Here is a 21,060-nt window from a genome sequence, read left to right as displayed (position 1 = left end):
TGACCTGTCCTTGACCTGTTAAAATATTCACGGTTACCAACAGCGATTTCTTCATTCACCGTTTGCTGATTGGAGAGGTTTGACCTGCTTAATATGCATGTTCACCTATCGATTTTTGTCATTCATTTTGCTGATTGGAGCACTATAAATAGTAGTGGGCGAGGAGCACATGAGATGGGAACTGATACATACCCCCCCCCCCCTTCAGACATTCGACACTTATGCGACACCTGGAAGATATAAGGACGTCCACTTGTTCACCCAGAACTTTTAACTTCTACTCCAGGATTTCACTCTTTCTTCCTGTGGTCAAGTTCAGAACGTCACCTTTTTTCCACCTGACAGAATCCTGAAGTTTAGAACGTCACCTTTTTTTCACCTGACAGAATCCTGAACGCCAGGAATTCAACACCAACTCACAGGTATAGCATATTAATCGGCCAAATTGACGATCTCTCAACTGCTTCCGGTCGGAGACATGGAGGCCGCCATCTTGGAATATTGTCAATTTTGACGGCTCAATTTCACACAAAAACCACCTCCGAACTCCGTGAATCACCAATGTCTTCGCCAAAAAAAGGAACCATAACAATCTACAGATATCCCGACGCATGACACTGCTGGAGAGATCAATCAATCTTTGCACTACAGCTGGATATACTAAAAAACATTCTAAGCACTCCACTCACCTGCTGTCCATGATGCTGCCCAGCTCCAAAAACGTGTCTGGGCATGTCTGGGATGGGCCGTGGCAGTTCGTCAGGAAGGCGACGCTTGTTCGACATGCCTGTCGCAACTTCGTCGACAGGAATTCACCAAAGACAATTGCTTTTAATATCAGACCTACGACGGAAATTCGATGCTACTCTTTTCCCAATACGCCAGAGGTTCGACTGTCTGATTTTTTTCTTAACCCTCAGGAAGCGACACTAATCCGGCGTCGCATTAGCGTCGACCCCTGAGGTGGGGGGGGGGGGGGGGGGGGGGGGGGGTCAGAGTTAGAATTGACCGCTGCACAACTGCTTCGTCGCCCCTCGGAAATTTTATGATTTCGCTCATATATTTGATTATTTCATTCATGGTGGCCTTCACGATACGGCACACGGAACTTTTTGACAGTCCATCCCCATCCCCGACCATTATTTGGAAGGACCCGCAAGCAAGGAAACGGAGACACACGCAAATTTGTAGTATGACAGGCAGTGCATGGCCACGGTCGGTCGGACGCGTCAACTTTGGGCCGAATACCTCAACGAAGACCATTATTGTGTCGGGCAGGAAACGATATCTGTCTTTCACCCCCTTGGCGGAGTACTTCTCCAAGGGGTTTTGATGGTCTACGAGTCGTCTTTCTGGGCCTCGGGCCATCAAATATCGAAGGACAGGCCGGTTGTGCCGGCGAATTTCCGCCATTTTGTGTCCTTCATTCCGACTTAAGTACGGTAGCTACCGTGCTTAAGTTTTTGGGGTACTTAAGTCGGCTAGGCGAGTTAAGATTCTTTGTGAATCAACTAATGACAAAACTTAAGAAATTCTTATACTTAAGTCACCACAACAGACTTAAGATTCTTTGAGAAACCGGGCCCTGGCCTGGGCTGGCCGGATTGATTACAACAGCCTTCTAACGTCTTATTTCATGCATCAACCAATCAGGAATAAGCAGGTCATAATTGTAAGTCATGGTGAATATTAATTGACCGGTTCGGGGTGGAGTTATCTGCTGTTATAGTTCCGGAGATGGAGTATAAACTATTACTGTATTATCGTACCATGTTCTATGCTACTACATATGCCTAATATTGTTGGCATATTTTGCCAAACCACAGGTTTCTAAAATCGAGGAAGTCCAACACGTTTTTGACAAACGCGCACTTACCTTTCGGCACGTTCATAACCTCCGTGAATATGCCACCACAGGCCTGAAAGACCTGCATTTATACAAAAAGTGATCACCTCATAAGCAATGGGCTAACGTAAGGGCCTAGGTTTCTCTCCTGCCAAACTCGGATAATAACATACGATAACAGCCATTAGATATGTGGGCTACAGTTACATGTAAAACTCAAACGCGCTAAAACGTACGTTATAACGCCCTTACAGGGGTATAACGCGAACAAAAGTTGGTGAGACAGAGAATAAGCGTCTACGAAGTACACGTAAACTTCCGGGACGTGTCCTGCCGAAGGTCTCTAATAACGTAGTATTACGTGTACTCTGTGAATACCACTCAACTGCTTACGTGTACGATAAGCGACGCTTACTGGTGCGTAACCTGCTAAGTGTGCTTTGTGAATCAGGCCCATGATTTCTTGATTCCTGCAATCAGTGTGATATGAAATATTTCAGTTTATTGCAAAACATTCTCAAACTTACTTATACACTGTCTTGTAGACTTTACATTTAGACCAGCCCCACCATCCACATCCTCTGTAATAAGCCTCATTATGAGAAGTGACACGGTAATTGAGCTCAGCGGCGCTATGGGTGACGAATTTCGATGTCGGTAGAGCACAACACCAGTGAGAGCTGGAGAATAAAAATAAATGCACATTTCACCGGAAATATAAAATATGGCTTCCTAGATTAAACACAACAGCGATACCTATTCCGGTTGAAAATGCAGAGTGGGTGAAGGTATTGGTTTACTTTTGCAACACAATAGAAACAAGGCCCTCCCATTCAGTGTTGGAGGGAGAAAATGGGATAAAAATGATAAATGCGGGCCTGACGCCTCTCGAAATAAACTATTCTTTGGTATGTTTCTTTTGTGTCGTCATTTCCTCTGCAGGTAATCACATATTTTTCTTTGGCAAACCGGTAACTTTAGGCGCTGTGAAATGTCAATAATTAAGTTCTTATCTGATTCTTGGTTAGCATCTTATTCCGGTTGTACACAATGAACATGTACAGTCCTTCCTGAAAGTAAATGTCCACCATTTTTTTTATATATCACAGAGATGAAATAAGATATTTGAATGCGGTTTTCAGCAGAGAATGGTATATTTAGTTGGTCATATGTCTGTTGTATTTTGATGCACAAAATTTCCATCTCTTCATTATGTAACAGCCATTTCAAAAATGGTCCAAAATTCACTTTTTTTATTTCATGTGCCTTTTCAAAAATTCACACAAGCCCATGAACTGTGCTTTGTGACCATCATTTTTGGCACTTACAATTCCAAAGAATGTGTTTGATAGTGACAAATGCACATTTTTGCTTCGGATTTTTATGTTATGATTTTAATCTCATCCATTACCTTTGATAAAGACCCCAAATCCTTCATGTGTGAGCTGAGTTGGCCAAGGGCCATGCAATTACAATAAAATTAACATATATTAGATTTCCTATTATGAAGATGATCGACCATATTCAATGGGTTTCTAAGTAAACACTACCTTCTTTTGAGTGGAAATCAAAAATTTAAATACGGTTGAATCATTGGCATGTTACGTTTGTTTGGGAATCACTTGCAAGAGACAGCCCTTGAACAACACTCTGCTTATAGCAGTAATTGAACCATCAATTGGGTTGAATGGCCCCATTAATAAAGACCCTGACTGATTGCATTGCTGACCATGAGGGGAGTTCTCAAAAGTCACTAGTTGTCGAAAAAAACAATCACCAACAGCGAGCTAAAATCAATCTTCAAAATGAAGAATTTAGCATACAGATACATGACCAACTTAATATACCATTCTGTGCTGAAAACCGCATTCAATATCTTATTCTATCGCTGTGATATTTTAAAAAATCTATTGAAATTTACTTTCTGGTAGGACTGTACCGGAAGGTGTAAGTGCAATTTCTTAAATGTGTGTCTCTTTCAATGCAGGTGCTGAAAAAACCCAATGAGTTCCATGACCACTTCAGAAAACAGGATGCTGACCTTTACTTTGAAAATGTCGAGGTAGAAAACGAAATAGCGGCGAACTTAACTAACTTAGTCAACACGCCTCAGTTGTCTTTTGTTTATGCCATTAGTGATGCTGAGATTCTTCGTGCATTCTCTAAGTTGAATAGAAATAAGTCTCCCATGCACGGATGACAGTATCCTAAATGAAAATATACTTGAAAACAAGGCAACGCTGTTATCGGTCTTAAAAAAGTAATTCAATCTTGTTTTCTCTGTAGGCGCCTTACCCAACGCTTTGGAGCAATGCTGTTATTGTGCCATTACATAAGAAGAACGAGCGATGCTGATTAGGTTACTAACTATCGTTGCATCTCTCTGATTAGAAATTTAGGCAAGTTTGTTCACCTCCGTGCTTAATGTCCGGCTTATGAACGGGTCTCAAGAACGGAATCTGCTTTGTTTGGTTTTAGACCAGGGCTTGGTACAATAGATGCAGCGTTCACACTAAGGAGTATGGTTGAGCAATCTTTCAATAGAAAGGAACGGCTGTACTGTTTTTTTGTCGATAACTCACGTGGGTTTGACTTTATAGTATAAGCTTATGAAATGTGGTCTAACCAACCCCAACGCCGCCCACACCGACGTTGATAAGTGCGCAGGGTGTAATTCCAATAGAGAAATTCTAATGAAAAAAGAAACAGCAGTCACACACGTTCGTCCCTCTAGTGAAACGAGTAGGAACCAATCTACATCATAGGGAGCACATGCATAGGGAGTGGTCTAGTTCCATGACCACTGACTTATCACGGTACTAGTGTATCTTAAAACGACACATTCAACAATTGATATCATATCATACAGGGTGTCTCACAATGTCTGCCGAGTCCGCTTCCTAAATAGGATGACTGATGTAAAAAGGGGCGTTCCTTAGGAATACAATTCATTGTCCGATGGATCCTTGTTGTAAGGCAATGGGGCCAATAGCCATGTATAGATATGGCCACTGGACCAGTCCAAGAGGGTGGACCAGACCATAGCCTAATTATCAACCATTGATGGCATTGGAATTCTGATCGTAGGGCCTTCTGTAGCGAGACCGTAGCGAGACCGCATGACATAGGCCTAGTGTTAATCCAAGGGGTCCAAATTGAGCACTAGCAGGCCTTATAAATGGAATTAACCCTGTTCCTCCAACCCACCCCACCCTGAGGAACGAAACTCCCCGGCTAAATATATAACAAAAAGGTAGACACGACCCTTTGCTGGATGAGCTACGTAAAACCTGCCCCCACCCCCTCCCGAGAACAACTGTGCCCCCGGACACAAACTACTGGACGACGGCAAACCTGCTGTGCCTAGTGAGTTATCCGTTGCCTTTTGCCTCGCCTCGATACACGGTGTCACAGAAATTGTACCGGTCACGTGTACGGTACCAGGGGATAGTAGGCCTACGTCCGGGGAAACAAAATTTATAGACCTACTCTGGTTCAGTTCTATAGCTATGCACCTTTCCGACGGTAGCACCAGGGGGAATTGTTACGGGATAGGCCTACAATATATTAGCAACACGGACCAAGGCTATAGGTCCATGGGGTCCGTGGTCACATCTATGGCTGGCCGGGGGGGGGGGAGCGAGGTATGTTGCCCGTCGGTTACAACCGCCCCCCCCCCCCCTCAAAATCAGCGGGATATAGGGAGCGCTAATAAGCGTTAACACGATATCTCGGAGACGCGGATTATTGACGTACACTAAATGCACTGTAAATGTAGTGCGTTAACGCTAACTAGGGCTAAACAGATATCCTGAGATATTCTGTTAGCGCTACCAACCGATTTAACACATACACTATTTTGTTAGCGCTACTAACCGACACACATCGTTAACAAATTACCGCTTCATAAGGTTTAATATCCCCAGTATCAGGTGACATAATACGTAAATGGTAAAATGCTCGGTATTATAAATTCCCTGCAAAAGTGCTTGTGTTCAATGGTCAGATGGAATGGTGAAAATGAGTAACGAGTTCACCAGTGTCACTGGTCTGCAACAAGGCGAAACTCTGTCTCCTTTTTTGTTTTCACTATTCACTTCAGACCTAATAAATGACTTTTTAGCTCAGCTGACAAAGTCAGCGGAGCCAGTAGAATAGCTGTTCAAATGGTGTCCGTCCTGCAATCCATCCATCCATCCATCCATCCATCCATCCATCCATCCATCCATCCATCCATCTAGGGACCCATCTGTGGACAAAATTGGACATTTCTGACCGGAAAGGCCGAGCCACTTCGTTGACGGTGCTAAATTAGGAGTTGCCCAAGGTGAACTCAGAAACGAAAAAACGAAAAAACCGACCTGTATTAAGAGAATGAGGTCATTTCGCGTTTAGATTTTTTTCCCTTTTTACCTCGGTCCACAGAGCAAATATTGTTTTCAAATGTGGCTGAATATTTTTAAATATTTTTTCATTTTTTACTTTTAATGGAATTAATATAGTTTTCACCGCCAGTTGGCGCTGCAGGCACATTGACTGAATTTTGGCGATTTCAAATTTGGCGGTGGCTCAACTTTTTGCAAGCAGTGCCGCTGATTGGCCGATCGACAGAAGAGATGCCACCATTTCAAAATGGCGGTATAGTCGCTGCTTCAATGAAGGTGAGTGAAATTTCTCATGTTCAATCGGTTGATACTCTTTTATTCAACATGACCATGTACCTGAAATTTGTTTAGGTACTGAAAAGAGTCTATATAATTCAGATTTATCAATAGTTTTTTATAGTATTGCGGAAATTTTGTGCACAAATTAGCGAAAGTTGGTGCTCGTCTCATGTCATTTTAGAGCGAGAAATTTGTTTCCGTCGATCTCTACCAGTGAAAAATCGCTTGCATAGCTTCGAATTTTTGTGAAAATAAGTATCTGAACTTGGTTTCAAATAGTCTAGAGAGTTACCTTTGTGGTGATACATATGGTATGTGATAAATATTTGTGGAATTTGTGAAATTCGGGTTTTCAAACGTGCCGATGATGCAAGCGATCTCGCGTGAATTTTGCAAGTCCTGATAGTGATAGGTCGACCGGGTGTCAAAAATCACTCGCCTAAATTCAATTCAAAGATCGAAAATAATATCTGAACTTAGTTTCAAATAGCCAACGCAATTATCATTTCGGTGATATATAATGCATGCATGTAATAATTGATTAATCTGCCTAAAACGCGCAATTAAAACGGGGAAAGATCTTGATAAACACTCTGGTGGCGGTCGCACTAAATAACGACCGGTAGGGCCCGGAGTCTGGCGGAGAAAAAAAGGTAGCGCCCGGAGGTTGAATCGGGATTTTTATGCACTTTTAACTGTATATATATGTTGTTAAGATGTATTTCTAACAGTTCTGTAACTTTGATGACCAAGCTTGCACCCAAAGTTGGTGGAATTGATGCTTGTTTATGGACTGCGCTGGCGACCGGAGAATTCGCCGTCGGTCATTTTGGCTACGGTCCCTGAGTAAAAAATAGTCACTGAGTTGTTGTGGTTGGCAATTTTGCAACAAATCTCGCCATTTACGTTTGTTTTCTCCCTGTCTGGTCATTGGCCGTGACAACAATTATTCTGAAAGTCACATTATGACATCGTAGTATGAATTCCACTGCAGTTTCGTTACGCAGCAATGCTCATGTTTTTAATTTGCAATCCTGTACTGTCTGTACACTGCGCTGTGCATGGCTGTGCTGTAGGCTGTAAAAAAGACAAAAACGATAGCCTAGCCCTATCTGCCTATAGGATAGGCTTAGAGTATAACTCAACAGGCCCTCATGATTCATTTGATGGACACCTTATTTGATAGTACCTCATCATTAAGTCCACTAGATCCTGTTCTGTCACATGTCGTAGACGATAGACAATTTTCAAAATGTAGTACACCACTCGCTCATCTTTAAGCCCAGCTCTCGGCTCACATCATGTGGGCACGGTTGGCTGTTTAGTGTTATGGTTCAGTCTGTGAGACTAATTTAAAGTCACAATAAAGAGGTTACACTTTTATTTTGAATTGGAAAACAGCCCACAGGACTGACTTTTCACTGAGTAATAAGCGTGCCCTTCGAAGGTTAAGTCTCTTTTTGGATTTGCTTCCATAGATCATAGATGCCTTGTTCAGGATATCATCTGACAAATGCCTGATCAAGCACAGACTGCATCCGGTGGTGTACATTTCCCCGTCTATGTCACCATTTTTATTCAGTCCGTGTTAATTTCTCTTCTCTTTTTACAGATTAACTGTTGTTGGTTATTGCAAGAGGAGTCGTTGGCACATTTCAAGTCCAGGAAAGAACTTGCTGTTCCCACATTCAGAGTAAGGTGTGCTTACTCGTTTTACTGCTTTCCATTCCCGGAGAGCGTTATCAAATATCTGCCGCAAGGCAACAAATATATGGCGCAAGGCGCTTCAAATATCTGCCGAAGGGCATCAAATATCTGCCGCACCAATAAAGTTCATTTTGTTAACCAACTCTTTATCTTCTTTTCTTCACATACAAAAAAGACCATCCCATACATTTGGCTGCATCCACTTCATCAATGTCCAGACAACAGTCGGTTCATTTGACCATTCACCTCACAAAATACACTGTAATAATTATGTACCTTGAGTCAATGTGCATGTTATTAGTTCCACCTACGCTGCATGAAGACAAGGACTCCACTCTTTGACGTCACCACACAACTCCTTGACGTCATCACACACCCCACTACTGCAACGGCAATAGAAATGACTTTACGTCATAATAGCAGGGTGACGTCAACTCAGTACTTCAACATGCACTGATATAGCAAGAAGGTCTTTCGCACCAGCACTTCTGCGTGCTAGACGTTACAGCTTCACGTTGCCTCATAATAACGGTACCAACACACACTTGGCCCTTGCCTTCAGCTATCCATTTCAGCTGAGCGCCAGGCCCTTGGGCCTCTTGTTAGAATAACATGTCGGTGTGACGGGTGGTTTTAAGATTTGTCCCAATCGCATCTTTTGTATAATGTATGCAGACGACACAATCTTAGTTTCGAGATCGGCCATTGGCCCTCCATGAGTATTGCTTGGTGTGGGGCGTATCTGTGAACCTGAGACCGTTGCTTATAAAAAGAGTGGTCAAGTTGGCGCCAACGATGTGTTCTATTTCAATAACGCGGTCGTAGAAAAATGTTGACGAATTTGATTATCTGGGAGTCCGTTTTTAAATACAACAAGAACTTCAATGTCGCAATTAATCGTATCGTAGAATGTGGCCGACGTAGCTATTTCCTGCTTCTTGAAAGGCTGAGTAAATTCAGCTTCAATGTTCGTAATGATTACTCATTGCTCGAGACCTATATTGTAAGTACCATAAGTTATGCGTGCGGAGTCTCTGGGGCAGCGGTAAATGCAGACAATTAGAATATTTCAAATGACATTTTGTAAGCGTTTACTAGGTGTCCCCAAGTCGTGTAATAACTGTATTTGCTAATGGTGAATTAGGTACATCTGTAGGCACCCAATTTGGGTAAAATGTCAGCTGGCACTATTAGCATATTGGCAAAAGGTAAAAATCGACTGATCATCCATTGCTGAGGTCATTGTCTATGTCTTTTCGTGTTTCTACAGATTCAGGTAAAGTGAATTACAACAGTAATTTAAAGTCTATTCTTAACAGTTTAGCTGCGTCCCATTTAACAACGCTTGTTATAGGAATTACGTGTTTAAGTGTCTAGAAATAAGGACACAGAAGTGACGTTCCACTTTAATTAATTCTCGCCAGCCAACTGCATAAAGACTTATTTTATCTTGCCTTTAAAATTGCTCAAGCAAAAGTCAAAGCCTCTTGTCAAATATGTTCGAGAGGCAGAACTTAGTCTGAAAAAGGGCCCAGTTCGTATCAAATTTGCCTAAAATCTTATAACGTTATACTCGCGTATATCACTCCAAGATATCCAAAATTACTAAACTAAAATTCATACTCTTTAGAATTCTACAAAGCTGCTAGTTTCCGTTGCGGTTCTTTCTTCAATAGATACGGTAGAGAAGCCTTAGAATGTCCTTTAGATAGATGATGATTTTTTTTTCTGACTGTATGTCCATTCCATGCAGATTTAAGACAAGAGTTTTTGCCATCAGTACGGTCTGATCTACCCTCTTTTATCAATGTAATGAAATTAAATTCTTGTGTAACTATTTGAAATATATCAATCTTTTTGTATAAAGCGAGAGAAAAAAGAGAAAAAAATATGTTACCACATGTATTGTAGACTTGGAGCCGCCGTTTGTACTCTCTGTAAGAAATGCATATTGTTAAATGTGTATGGGCAGGAGGCCTTATATGAATAAAATAATAATAATAATAATAATAAATTCTCAATAAATCCTACAATTGATATTACCTAGCTAAGATTACCTAGCTAAGTACCTGGCTTTTAATAACTTAATATATCTATAAAGTAGTGAATTTAGATGATCTTTACTCCCAAAAACATGAGTGAAAACTTCCAAGAAATTACAACTGGAGTAGCTGAACCCCACTGAAATCTTTATATGACTGTTAGAAGACATAGAGGGCTATCGGATGACTAGATTTCATTCAAATGTGATGTGGGCGCAATGAGATATTGGACCCCGAAAGCACTGATTTCAACGTTTTCACTGACTTCGGCACTGCCTATATTCTCGTGCATTGATCGTCCTACAATATTTTCAAGTGGCATATTATTTGGCAAGCTAATGGAGTCCTATCATGCATAAACTAGCTCTACTACCAACGGAAACCTTTCGATTTTCTGCAGTTCCTTCCATCATAGACTGACATCTATGTAGAAAAAGAAAGCTAGGCAGTCATTAGCGTACTGATATATTTCAACTTCAAAGGTTATCTTTTTAAGGCAGTCCAATTTTGACCCTCAGAACAGTGACCATTCCAGAGGCCATAAAAAACTGTTTGTTTAGGGATATAGAATTTCAGGATTTTGCTATCTTCCAAAAGGCCTTTCACCCAAAAAAAATCAGGCAAATCTGAGACGGTCATAAATCACCCTCTAATAGAAATCCGCCTGAATCTTATAAAAACTAGCTCTTAAAGTAATTTAAAATGCAATATAAGACGGCAGATTGTCCGCTATGGTTACATTTATGCACTGCCATGAATGTCCGCTTTTGTTACACTTGTACAGCCATGACAATGACACAGATAACCATAGCGGACAGTCTGCCTTCTTTTATTACATTTTACGACACTTTGATAGAACACTTTGAGCCAAGTGATTGCTATAATATCTTCCTTTTCTGGTGTGTCTGCTACACAACACAACACATGCAATAATCTTTACAACTTAGGCAGATATGGGAAAGGAAACGCATGTTGTACCCTGAATTAGGCATAGGTCTACAAAAATACTGCCTTTCTTACTTATTCAAGACAGCTACATCAATAAAAACCTATAAACCAGATGTCTTCAAGTTATCATCTAGAAATGTCTACCAGCAAATCCACGATGAGTGCCGTAGAACAGGAATTATTCGCTGTTGAATATGGCGGAGTTTTCAAATTTGTTATTGTCGTCTGCTTGCGCTGTTGTCACCATAATGGAGAGTGACCGACACTGTCCGAATCCCAACACTGATCAAGATAAAATACATCTTGCAATTTTAAAAGTATCAAAGCAGCTGTGTGATATATAAACCATCTCACGGTGGCATATATTATCTCCTGGCATATTTAACTAATGTGTCTTATCGATTCACTCTGCCAATATTGTAAAAGAGCAATTATAAGAGACCATTTTAAAAATGAAAATGGTAAATGACACAATTCGGTCAAACAACCACACGTTTTACTACATTTACGTAGTCACCCGACTTTGCACCCGAAATTAACTCGTCCAAAGTAGATGTAAATTTCTATCAAATAACCAAAATACACATACAAAGACGCGGCGTTGCGAAATCACGGAACGGAACGGAACGGAATAATGTTACGGAATAGGGTGAAAATCCGGTCTGTAGTTTATAACTACGTAAAAAGGCAAGGTTGAGCGCTCAAAATATAGTTCCAGGTTTCGAGTTTATTTTTGTGGTCTATTTCTCAGCTACATCGTAGCTAAGAGTGTAGTGACTAACGGAGAGTCGATTCTTAGCCATTTAACGTCGCGATGAAGTAAATTCTCCACTACTCATGAGTTAAAAATAGTGCGCTTTGAGGCTCATTTCCGAACCCCCTTACGATTGTTGGCGCGCTTGTCACACAGCAGCAATGGCGGACGAAACATCTTCTAGAGGGGAGAAATTCTACAAAAGATTTTAGGAAAGTTGGGTAGCTGATCACAGGTAAATCATGATAGTTGAATAGCATTAGTGTTTGTTGTCAATAATGATGTGTGCATTAGGAGAACTTCGTCTTGATTAGGTGTTTATTGCATACCTGTCCAAACCTCGAGATGTTCGGAGCCGACTTTTTTCTCAGAAAAATTATGGATGCCGCCTGGTGTGAGTTTACTGATTTCCCGCAAGAGGGCACCACAGGAGAACACCACCGTCGCATAGCGGCCGACACACCGACATAGTTGCGCCCTATAAAACCAGATGTCACCACCGTCGCATTACGGCCGACGTGGAATCTTAGACAAATTATACCACAAAAAGACGATCACAACCATGATGTTGATTTGGGGTGATTTTGACGGGTTCTTGGTGCCGTAAAATGTGGCTACCGATGCCGTTTTTAACGGCACTTTGATTTTTGATAAAGGCCTCGATGCCGCAAGCGGCATCCACTGATTTTTTCCCGATGCCGCCAAATTATTTTTCGATGCCGCACGCGGCTCTCGATGCCGCATTTGGACACGGCTGTTATTGGACCCGATGTTTCCGGCCGACTGAACAGGAATGACAGATTCCAATGATCCATGGACCATGTCATGATCATGTCTTGACATGCATGCCACCTGTTTACGCGGCCTATTTAGGTTATTTCCTCTCTTATACTTCAATAAGACCGCAGGCCTTCCTCCTATAAATGTTTTTTAGTTCACAAGTTCATGCTGATCCTCCTAAATTTTGTTATGCGGTGCTGTTAGTGGCAAAAAAATCCGACAATAGGCATCTAGTGCAATGTAGTGTATGATTGCATGTATTTGGTATCTTATTCCGGACAAGGGGAGACATGCTATGATATGGCACATGTTAGGGCTCATGGCTTTCAACTTTGCATGATATTTCGGTTTTTTTCTAACAAAATGTTGAACTCATCATAGTTAATGCGCATAACTTATGATGAGTAGGCCCCAGGCTACCATTTTTTCAGATAAAAACTGAAATATCATGCAAAGGTGAAACATTTTTGAGATACTTTCTGGAACTTTACAATGGGTTTTCCCTTTACTCAGTTGCCCTTTCTTCAGTCCAAGGCAAAACGTCTATAAACTTGCTGACATCTGGCCGATACAGCATTGCTGGCCGGTGTTTCTGTTTTAACAGTGATTTGAATCAATTTCTGTTCATTCCAGAGCTGGTGCTGAAGAATCCTATAATGCAAGACAGACATACAGCCCACCTCATCCTGTCCGCCCTAAGGCCAACAACAAGAAACGTAGACTGGAGTTCTCAGATTCAAAGTCTGAACACCCTGTCCATGAAAAGAGAAGGAAGGCCAAGAAAAAGAAATGTCCCTCGACTGATGTTGGGTCACGTGGGAATCCGATTGATTTGGATAGGTAATTAAGTTGTTTTATCTAACTTGGCAGTAACATCTTGAGTGAGTGTTATTCAACAAAAAAATTCCAGTCTTTGTTAGGCTATATAGGACAGGACAGCAGCTCTTGACGGTGGTCGAACTAACCAATGGAGAATAGTATGCCAGAGTATCTGATTGTAGCACTGAGTAAAAGGCTGAACACTGAAAAAAAGAGATGCACACAGATGAAAATAATTAATTGTGCTCACTTATTTTCATTTTACTTTCAGTTTTGATGAGATTCTGTCAGAGTTCTGCGATTCTGATAGTGACATGTCAGTGCCTGATCAGCATGACTCTGTGTATACCCCAAACAAGTCAAATACTTCCAGTTCCAGCGACAGTACCCGGTCTCTACTCCCTTTTACTATTTTTTTTTTGTATTAAAAATGTAATTTTTGTTCAATTTGAATGTTCACCTTTGATGTACAGAACATTGTTTTGGCGGACCCAATAGTCAACGAATCTCAAGCACTAGGTATGCTTGTTGTCATATAATATCATTTTATGTATATATATATCATCATCATATAATGATTTTGATTTCTGTGCAATTGAAATATTCACCAGTGATGTGTGGAGTCTGGAACATTGTTTTGACAATCAGTTACCATGTTCTTAATATTAGTATTCAATTTCATTGTTGTGATTACCAATCCTGAGGGTGTTAATATCCCTTTGGAAAAATCAATTTCACCCTTAGAGATTTGTGTTCAAACTTAAACTGTTATCACGCTGTTTGCAGGTAATAAGTTCTGCAACTGTTATTGCAGAATGAAACTTGACTTCCTGGACATATGATACATGTCAAATCATATTTGTTTATTATTATTGTACAATTTTACCTGAGTCGTGGAGTCCACAACATTGTTTTTGACCAGCCAACACTACCTCATTCTGTACTTCAAGGCTAACATGTAGTTAAAAGCGTGTTATTTTCTTTTTGCCTTTTCTAATCTGCAATATGTGCATTTAGTTTTCCAGTCATTTTGGTTTTCTTTTGCCTAAATTGGTATCTAGTCTGGCTTTACCCTTGATTCTCATACGATTAAGGCATTTGATAGATACATGTATTAAAGTGCAGGGGACTCCATTCAATAGACATGACCAATAACTAGATAACCCTGGGGAAGGCTGGTCATATCTATTGAATAGAACCTCCAGCAACTGTGTTATAGGGGCAGGACTTGAATATCTACCACTGGTCACAAACCTAAGAATATGTAGTATAGTACATGAACAACACAATATCTGGGAGTTCGCTATAACGAGGTTCGTTATAGCGAGAGAGAGCTGTATTACCTTGATTCCTTATGTTACCATGGTTACCACCACATGTTTTCTTTGCAACCTTTCAGAGGAACAACCTTGCACTTCCTACAGTGTCTTGGGCCATCTCCTGATGTCCTTCATTATGTAGACACACATGGAAGGCTCCGCCTCTTATACCAGCTGTTTTTACTGTACATATCGACTTGTTTTACCAGGTACTCATAAAATACTGTTATCCATTTTATTTGTATATTTTGTCAATTTTAAATCAATGTTACGAGTCATTAAAAATTTTCAAAATTTTCACAAGGGTCAAAAGAAAGATCCTGACCGTGCTAGAGATGGCCAGTTGCAGTGAATATTAATTGCTTGCTAGTGGCACATTATCAGGCAGAGTGAGATGTGTCACCACCAACCTTATGGAACAGGAAGAAGAGTTGATTTGTACTACTAGAGAGTACAGTACATTTTGTTTTATCCCCCCACCCCCAGTAGTGTATGGAAACATTGGTTTGTTCCGGTACACTTGTGAAAATGTTGAAAATTGTTTATGAACCCTCAAAATTTTGTCGAAACATGTTTATTCCAAAAGCAAAGGTATATTTTTAATATTGATTCTATACACCATGTCATCTTTGAACCAGGCAGACATTCCAAACAAGGAAACACTCAGTGGTTGTACGTGATAACCACTTCTCAGTGTGCTTGCCACCAAAATGAGATGGTGGTGTTTCCTTAGTATGTCGCGGGGTGGGGAGCACTAAAGAGACTAATATGTAAAGTCAAGGACTTAGTGAGCCCCCTTTAGGTCGGGGGAGCTCCCCCGAACCCCCCTACGAGCATATGTTAAGTGCAAGCTCTAACAACTACAGCTGTTACAATGGGGGGACACCCCCCAAACCCCCCTCCGTCGACATAGGTTTTTACCAGTGCGTTGGGGGGAAGCTCCCCCAACCCCCCCCCCCCCCCCCCCGGTGGACAGTCAACTAGCCCTTCTGTGTCATACTGCTGGAGGGGGGGGGTGCGATTGGACCATCCATATAGTTCCTTCCGACACATTTTTGTTTTGGTAATGTAATACATTGTGATTGTCCTTATTCACGGGAATCGGGCGTTTCCAGTGATATACGACACAAATGGGTTGTCCTCATGCATTCACTTTGGAAACGCATTTTAAAATAGATGTTACGTCCTGTTAATGGGGCACGTCATCATCGCGTACATTTGGGAAAAACTCCCCAACGAGACCGGAGCAGACGGCTGAAAGTAGTTTATTTATTGGCCGCTAGGGTGCAGTATGTCGCTCACCCGAATTTTTCACGCAACTTTTGCTAAATAGAGCTAGTTCTAGTTTGTGATTCATTTTGATACTTCAGATTTGGGTAGTAGACCAATATAACTTAGTCGTCAGTGTGGTTTTAAGCTGGAAAAACGTATTTGTTTTTCTTAAAGTGCCTTTTTTGGACGGGTGTGTGCGATTGTTTTGTTTTTATGTCACGTGACCTCGACCATGTCGACACAAAATTGAAATAAACCACCCTTTTCTGTCATTATTTAGGACGGATATTTCTCTAATAAAAATATTAATATAATTGGCCAATTTCTTAGGCATATGATGTAGCGAATTCCCATGAAGATTTAAATTTAATTTAACTTAATTTCAACCAATGGGATAGCAACCATCACCGGAAGATCGCGGAGAAATCGGTAAACTCAACGGAGTTAATTCAGAAAAATACCAAAAAAAATTGTTTGTAGGATATACAATATTTACTCTCTTTATTTCTAATTATTCATTATATACTCCCGCACACACGTGTATCTTAAGAGCCCCTCCTAAGAGGGGGGCTTAAAAACCCTTTTTGGGGGCTTTAGCCAACATTTTGAGATGTCATGGTGTCCGGTCCAGGGATTAAATCAAAGCAATTACTTGAATAAAATTTCTATTCTTTAATAATCGTGCCTTTTATTCAATATTTTCAATTGCAGCCCTCTGAATGAAAACAAAAACAAACCATCAGATGATACTGTATTCAATTTTCATTCAGAGTCCAATGATCAGCTGATGATGACTTCTCCCAGTAGATTGGAGGGGTGTGACTCCTGCCGCTTCTTGTGTGGTTCACCTCTGACTCCTACTCCCCCCCCCCCAAACCTTCATTCTAGTACATTGGCTCCAAGCCCCCTCCCCAGCCCCCAAGGATATCCCCAGCATTCCTGCCGGACTTCAGACCTTGCCATTTGAAGGCCACACCAGGGTTGGAGGATTTATTTCATTGTTGGAATGGTTGATCGAAATATGTGTAGCTAAAGGATGTAAATGCCACCCCCAGCTAGCAGCCAGGGTGCCTAGTAATTATTGATACCAAGTCCGCATCCCATTAATAATGTTTCAAACGTTTCCAAGAAAATTGCATCTCCCGAGTCACTCAATGCAGTTTGGTTGTTCTCATTCGGAATATACATCAATGTGTACTCGGAACATTATGGGAAACGTGTGTTAATAATGTACCATAATTTTCCACCTCGATTTTACAAAAAATGCGCATGCTAAGGAAACTTCATTATAACGGAGTCGAACCTATATCCCGAGGAAGCGATGAGACGCACTACACCACCACCACCTGACACCCCCATCGGACTAGCCCATTTGCAATGTTTATGAGGCCAGAGTCGCTCTGATTGGTTGATTGTGCGGCCATTTACTAGATAGGGGACAAGGGCATTGGTCTCTTGATGATGAACCTGGCCCGATTTTGCCCGCTCAAAAGGTATTTTCGCATCCCCCTTCCATCTGAATATAAAGTGAAACACATTAGGAAGTAATCTTGTATTTTTCTCTTCATTATCCATACCCCGGCTACCCGGTTCCTGGAACTGGTACACTCTATGCAAATGTGTATGCAAATGAGTATTGATCGATAAGGTATTCCTCCGCGGGGAGCACTTAGAGGGAGTCCGGAGATGACTTTGCCAGGCCCACATTGTTCTACTCTAGCTCTGGTGCTACATAGCCAAGAAAAGTGTGATGAAACACAACAAACGTTGACCAAATTTATAATTTTGTTGTGTTTTCATCAATCTTGCCGACAATTGTCAGTTTTTTTGGGCGCTTAGCACCGGGCCATCACCCGGGGTTTACTGTAACGACAACAACAACAACTGGCATGATCATTACGGGGCGTCTGCAGACCATATTCCGTAACATTATTCCGTTCCGTTCCGTTCCGTGTTTTCGCAACGCCGTACAACGACGTGCTATTCTAAATCACCTGCAAGGTCCCATGGCGTCCACAGGCAAAGTTTGCGACAAAGAATAGGGCCTTCAATTTTACAATTTCCCGCTCTAAAGCATGCTCGAAAAACCAGAGTCAGTCGTCTCCCTCGCACACGTTACTAAGCCTAGTATGATTAGTTGCGGGAACAGGCGGACAAATCTACTCCACCCAATCAAAACGGCTCTTACATCTTTCCCAGCAATTCAGTCACTATGGCCGAGTTCTGACGCGAGGATTCGTATCCCGACTCGCGGATCGGTACAAAAGTCCAGCAGGTTCATTAAAACTCAATATGCAATATTCAAACTCGGCCTGGCACGTACATGTATGTTTTCGAATGTTTGTTTGATGTTTCCTAATTTGAAAACTTTACTATTGTGGGGCTTACTGTTCAACACTAAATATAAGGTTTGAATACTGCGGAATGCTTTATTTTGAGTAAGCCTTCTGGGCTTTATTGTATTCTCGATTCAACCACTCATGACGTCATTTTTTACCAAATTTTCAATGCGGACGCGACTCTCAAACGTTTTAAGGGCCGATTCGAGGAAGTCACGTGACCAAAATTGAAGGGGTCCCGGGCGACCCGGCAAAAACAACCTCAGTCAGACTTGGGCTGTTTAGACATGAGTACAGACACAGATAGTTGACTTAGAATTAAAATTCTTCACAATTTCATACTAATATCACAGGGTTGCAACAATGCATTACGGAACTATTCTATTTTAAAGTTTGGAATTTAAATGGAAATATGAAAGAAACCAGGCATGTTTTTTCAACCTCTATATCCGGTGTCTACTTGATTAGCAATTCAAAGTGGCTGCACCATAGACCCTGGACACTCGCCTATGTCATGCCGCGTCACAGCCAGAATCGGGGGGGGGGGGGGGGGGGGGTGACGTAGTACTTTTGAGGGCAGGGCTATTGCTATTGCTCACAAGCATTAGCAGCCCTGGACAAAAGTAATATTACAAATTTCCATCAGCTCTAAGGGAAGCATTAACAGGAATAAGTGCAGTGGAGCTCTGAGTGAGATAGACGACGAGTTGCCGGAAAGCCATCCTCTTTCAAACGGGGCCAACAACACGACTTCTCCTTACGCATGTTTCGACCCTGTTGAATTTCGCGCCATTTCCTAAGGTGGTCGCGAAAGTAATCGTTTCGCCCAATCAGAGCATCGCATTATAATATCAAGCCAACCTGCACGGCAGGTCAGGAAAGTCCGATTTCATACATCTAGTACACTACAATTGTGTATACATTCGTTACTGTAACCGAGGTTGAGGTAGTAAGAAATAATCAACATGGCGGATGAAGCTCGATTCGAACAAGGGGGACACATTTTCTAGTTCTATCTCCCGAACCAGTTGAGGCAGAACGTTACATGGAACAGCCGGCCCCTTTAGAGCAGGATTCGTTCCAGGCACTTGAGGCCACTCAAAACTGAGAATTTCAAACCTGATCCCAAAATCACTAATAACCGTGAATTTTAAAATAAAATTTAAATGTACATCCAAAAGTATCGGTTTTCACGTGAAGTAGCAATAGGTAATGCTCGAAAAAAATGCGATAGAAAATGTATCTCAGTTTATTTTCGAAGTAATTTGATTTTTGTCCAAAACTGGGGAAAAAATCACAAAACTTGACAGTGCAACAACTGATCAACCGGCCAACAAAGCTCCAGCCGGCCTACGCCGCCAATCATCACGATAATGTGTTCATTCATTATACTGTCCAGTCTTTTGAACAGTGCTCCCGGTTTCAGAAACTTTACACGGCATGTCCCAACTCGTACATGTGCTAGTCCTGTGCTAGATATAATTGACAACAGGAAATCGAACATTTTGAGGCCCCTTTTCAATAGAAAATTAAAGCGCGGTTTCAGACAAGTTTTCTGATACCCCAAAAGATAAGTTTCTACCAAAGGAAGGGCCTTGAACTACCATCTTGAAATATCAGATGTACTTGGATATTTGGTAAAATGTTGTTAAACTCAGCATCCTATAAGCCGAAATATATAGAACGCCACAAATATGCAGAATACCACGTTCAGCGTCCGTTACATACTATAAATCAAACATTTTTTGATCCGAAAAGAAACCAGCTATTCATTTATTCAATATACAGGGTGGTCCAGAAAAAACGAAACCGGATTCTTCCAATACCAAGGGGTTAAACCATTGATATCAGTTGATGGGCAATCTCTCTTGGAGATGAATGAGACCATGACCTCCCGGTTTGGTTCAGTAGTTTTTGTTTTAAAGCCTATTATGTGAAGCACAGACAGGCTTCATTCAAGCATACAACATATCAACAGATCAAACAAGACACAAAGGGAATTACAAAAAGCAACCCAGAGTGACGAGGACTGCATGACAGCAGAGTTGACCTAGTCTGAACTACAAAGTGCAATTAAGACATTCAAGACGAGAAGAAGGCGCCAGGCCCAAATGGCATTAGCAATGACATGTTGAAACATCTCGTATTCAGGGCAAAGCAGACACTTCTTCTCATCTTCAATCGAAGCTGGACGACTGGTACTGTGCCAAATCCGTGGAAGATGGCACATATCATCCCCACTCTGAAGAAAGGAAATGACAAACTGCTCACTAACAGCTACCGGCCAATGAGCCTCCTGAATAGCGTGGGAAAACTCTTGGAGCGAGTGATCAATAAACGTCTACTCTGGTACCTTGAATCACACCACCTGCTCCGTTCAACCCAGACAGGCTGGCAGTCCCAGTCCTCTACCTAACAGAATCAGTCAATCTTGGGATAATTCTTCTTCTAGAAAGATTCCCCATCCACTGGTATCAAAGGTTTTTACCACCTGGTAGTTGAAGTATCTGGTTGTGTTTTCTCTTGACCACCCTGTATATCACATAGAAATATAATTTGATTTATAAGGC

General features: G+C 41.5%; 1 protein-coding gene across 1 annotated transcript in view; it reads right to left on the bottom strand.

Moving 5' to 3' along the window:
• The window catches only part of LOC135486950 (uncharacterized), a 50,498-nt gene that overhangs the window by 25,430 nt on the left and 4,008 nt on the right, over window positions 1-21,060 (bottom strand). Inside the window, exon 2 of the mRNA XM_064770160.1 lies at window positions 2,374-2,526. Coding sequence (XP_064626230.1) covers window positions 2,374-2,526 — 153 coding nt within the window. The remainder of the gene's footprint in view (window positions 1-2,373; window positions 2,527-21,060) is intronic.

Source organism: Lineus longissimus, chromosome 4, assembly GCF_910592395.1.
Source record: "Lineus longissimus chromosome 4, tnLinLong1.2, whole genome shotgun sequence".
Lineage (NCBI taxonomy): Eukaryota > Metazoa > Nemertea > Pilidiophora > Heteronemertea > Lineidae > Lineus > Lineus longissimus.
Note: the sequence above shows the minus strand (reverse complement) of the source record. Positions and strands in the feature narration are given on the sequence as shown.